Source organism: Hordeum vulgare, chromosome 1H, assembly GCF_904849725.1.
Source record: "Hordeum vulgare subsp. vulgare chromosome 1H, MorexV3_pseudomolecules_assembly, whole genome shotgun sequence".
Classification (NCBI taxonomy): Eukaryota; Viridiplantae; Streptophyta; class Magnoliopsida; order Poales; family Poaceae; genus Hordeum; species Hordeum vulgare.
In genome coordinates, this window is record NC_058518.1 from 509,593,887 (window position 1) to 509,597,873 (window position 3,987).

Below are 3,987 nucleotides of genomic sequence, written 5' to 3' on the forward strand. Positions count from 1 at the left end.
ATAGGTTCTACGTAGTACGTAGGTTCCTTATCTTGCATGTTTTTCTATGGATTTGAGGAACCTAATGTGAGATGTCCGGATGTAGAACGCAATTATTTGAGACGTACCGGTCAGTATCCGCGGCCGCGCCCGAATGGGTCTGTGGGCATTTGAGGGGACGGATTTGCAAGATCTAACTGTAGATGCTCTAAGGCGCCGTCCTCTCTAGTGTGGAGTCGAAGACGGAGGCGCCACACATGCTATTATCTGCAAAATCTTATATCCGGGCTTATAATCTTCACAAAACAGTTAATTTACACTGTATATAATCTTAGCAAACAGCAAAACACATCTTCACAAAAAACAAATGCAACGAGCTCAACATAACATCGAATTCAGCAAACGACTTGTTTTCATGGTACTACGAGATCAACACGGATAACAAAGACAACAAGTTCAAGTGTTCAACATTGCTAGTAGTTTAACAACAAGTTCAACACCACTACTCTTTCCTTTGATCCTTTCCCGCGTACTCTTGCCTCGTTCCCTCTTAGTAGGTAGCTTCTCCCTCACAACCGGTTGCGGTTCCTCCAACTCTATTTCCTCCTCATCGTCATCGTTCATACCTCTCATCCTCGTCATCCCTCTTGTCATACGAGAGCCCTCAGAGACCGACTTCTTTCCTTTGTTGAGAAAGTCTTCCGTCGTGTACCGCTCTATTCCGTCATTGGCTTCAACATGTAAGCGGAGCGTTGAAACTAGCTACAAGCAATTTATTACCTGCCCGTACAAGTAGGCCAATACCGCCGACCCCCAACTCAACTTCTGGTCGAGGGCTGTCATCGCCTTCAGCCACATCCATTGAGCATTGTTGCCGCCGCCGTCAGCGAAGATAGTCCCAGAGATAGCATACCACATGTACACGTGACCATAAGTCTGGATCACATCTTCATTGACACCCTAAGGCTACAATCCAAGTGAAAGGAGCGTCTGATGGACTCTATCTTTCTTCTCTTTGTCTGCTGGTGCCGGCTCTGCAGGAGACATACCAATAAGGGCCTCCATTTGTTGGCGCCATCCCTCAGAAATAGTGCTCACACAAAGTGGCTCCCCCTCGATTGGAGGTGCGGTGATCATGAAAACATCATCAAAAGTCCCGGCCATCTCTCCGGCCCGGGGGTGAAAACTATGGGTCCCCGGCCTCCACCGATCCATAAGTGCGGTGATTGTCGCAGGTTCAGGTTGGGCGTCAATCGGCTCACAAGCTGAATGAAAGGAAGGAGTCTTGTCTTCTCGATGTACGGTGTGTACCGCTCATCGTACGGCATGAAAGTTGACGTCCCGTGAGACCGAATCTTCACTGGCACAAGGTCCTGCATACATAGAAATTAGATTGATTACAATTTGATCTTTCCAAGTAAACACAAGATATTTGAAGAAAAAGTATGCTCTCATTACCATCCCCTTCTCCGACATCAAATAGACTCGATGTTCAACGTCATAGCAATTATCCAAAAGCCAGACCATCCTACATATTTGAGGAAAATAGACATATATGAGCATTTTTTTTTCATATGTGATTTATGATAGGTATAATAGGGACTACAAACTATGTTCAACAAATCTCAACATTTATACATCCATACATATGTTCATCTCAACATGCATACACTAGGGTTCCACATATCAACTAATCAACAAATCATCTACAAATTGCATACTCATCCACAAATCAACTAGAACTAAATACTCATCTACCACAAATCCATGCAAAACAAGGGTTTCACCCAAACTCACAAATCTCAAAAAATTGCAAATGTTCTTGGATAGAAAGAAGGGGATTGGAGGAGATTACCTCCTAGGAACATTTGGAAAAGAAATCCATTGACAAACTTATCTGAAAAGAATGGGGTGGGTGGGGGAAGAACCGGCCCACAACGATTACGAATGCATAGTACGGCGCCTAAGAGCAAGGCGCCACGCTGCCTCGGGGAAGGAGGGGCAGGGGGAGGGGGGAGGTCGGCCCTGGCAGAGGATGCCAGCGAGGCCGGAGGTGCGGCGTCTAGAACTCCGATGCCGCAGTGTAACGTCTTCCTCTCAGACATCACATAAAAAGATCATGCTGATGAATTACATTCATCGTATGGTTCATTTTATGAATTAGTTGATCAAATTTATCCATTTTACCTGACACACTGGATTGAAAACGGCTGACACCAACATCCGCAGCAGCACGAATGACGGACCGCCACAGTGACGGTAGATTTCGCGAAATCTACCGCTGGTAGCAGTAGTGTCACGATCCCAAAGCAACCACATGGCCGGGCCGGCCACGCCACGAACCCCACAAAACGCCCGCGAACGCCTCACCGAGCCGCCCCGGCAACCCCCTCGCACCACGACGTCCCTGTTCCCTCGCGCCACCGGGGGACGCCACCGTCCGGCCACCGCCGGAAAAACTCCTTTGTTTTCCATACCCCTTTTCGCGTCCTCTCTTTTCGCGCTCCGCCCCTTTCGACCCAGTTTAAAAGCCGCCACCCCACGCACCACACCACACCACACCACACCCACCCTCCCCGTCGCTCGCCGCACAGACCACGGCACGCACGCTCCCCTCACGCTCTTGCAGCTCTCAGCTCGTCACAAAATGCAGATCCTCCGGCTGCTGGCCGCGCGGCGCAGTGCTGCGTCCACCGTCAATGCCGACCGCCAGGACGGCGAGGGCGAGGACGAGGGGCCCTTCTTCGACCTCGACTTCGCGTCCTGCTCCCTCCGCGACTCCTCCTTCAGCTCCAGCTCCGGCGCGCTCTCGGGCTCCGAGTCCGACTCCGACGAGGAGCTCGACTTCGTCATCTCCCTCCAGCGGAGCCGCTCCGCCTCGGAGCCGCCGTCCAAGGCGAAGGCCACCGGCCTCAAGCGCGGCATCGGCGGCCTGCGCACGCTCAGCTTCGGCGCCAGGAAGGCCGCGCCGCTCCACGGCGTCGGCCGCCGCAGCTTCGCCCGGAGCAGCTCCGCCAGCGCGCGGTCGCTCCGGCTCTTCATGGCGACGCCCCACCCCGACGAGGACGAGCAGGAGCGCGCCGGAAGCAGGCGCGCGCCGTCCCGGGACGTGATCAGGAGGTGCCTGGCCAGGATCTCGCGGCGGCTCCGCACGGCCGCGGCCGGCGAGGCGAGGGGCCTCCGTCGCCTGCGCAAGTGCCGGTCGGCGTCATCGGCTGTGGCCGGCACTGCGCCGCGCCGCGACGACGACTCGGCGGCCGAGAAGCAGGACGGCATCGCCGGCGCCATCGCGCACTGCAAGGAGTCCATCCACCGGGCTTCCATCTCCGACTGCGACTCGCCGCTGCTGCGGTCTCGGAGCGACCCGGGGAAATGCGAGGCCGCGTCCCCCTCGCCGAAGAAGAAATGAAACAGAGTAGAAGCAGAGCATCAAAGTTCCAAGAAGAACATCATCTTTGCGTTGCGTGCGTTGTTTATGTGTGTTTGACGTCCTAGAGTTTCTAGTTTAAGGATTCTGGTTAGGTGTAAGCGTGGGAAAAGAGCTCTTTTTAGGCTCCTTTACCCTCCCCAATCACGACCCATCTCATGGCCTCGTTCATGCATATGCTGATATGCATATGCATGCACGTAGATGAACGTGGATTGTAGCTGTTTGCGTCCTTTGCTGTCTCTTTTCCTCCTCATTTCCCCCCTCACCTTTGTCAGTCCGCGTGCTTGCTTTGTTGTCCTCGTGTGTAGTACATGTGAAATGTAAGGTGTTAGTACATTACTTATTAGCATTTGAGAAACTATTTTAGCCGCTCATGTCCTATACGTGAATTCTGCCAAAACTTGCTCAACGTAGGTCATTTTTTTCTTGTCTCGAACGCGACTAGCATGGAGTAGACGTTGATTAGCCTCATCTCACGGCTTTATTGTCTGTGTGTAAGTGTGTTCTCCCACTGCAGTGCAATGCAAAGGTGAGGAGCCGTACGGTCTGGATGGTGGGGAAAAGAAAAGCTCGGGGTG

At 52.8% G+C, this 3,987-nt stretch overlaps 1 protein-coding gene across 1 annotated transcript; it reads left to right on the top strand.

Annotated features, from left to right (window-relative positions):
• The first annotated feature begins 2,296 nt into the window (after nt 1-2,296).
• LOC123402779 lies at nt 2,297-3,783 on the top strand. The gene has a single exon (XM_045096745.1). The coding sequence runs from the start codon at nt 2,297-2,299 to the stop codon at nt 3,386-3,388; it is 1,092 nt and encodes a 363-aa protein (XP_044952680.1). The 3' UTR covers nt 3,389-3,783.
• Nucleotides 3,784-3,987: the final 204 nt, after the last annotated feature.

Excerpts from the sequence above, each read along its gene's own strand:
- LOC123402779 (XM_045096745.1), top strand. The coding sequence starts at position 2,297 with ATGGCCGGGCCGGCCACGCCACGAACCCCACAAAACGCCCGCGAACGC.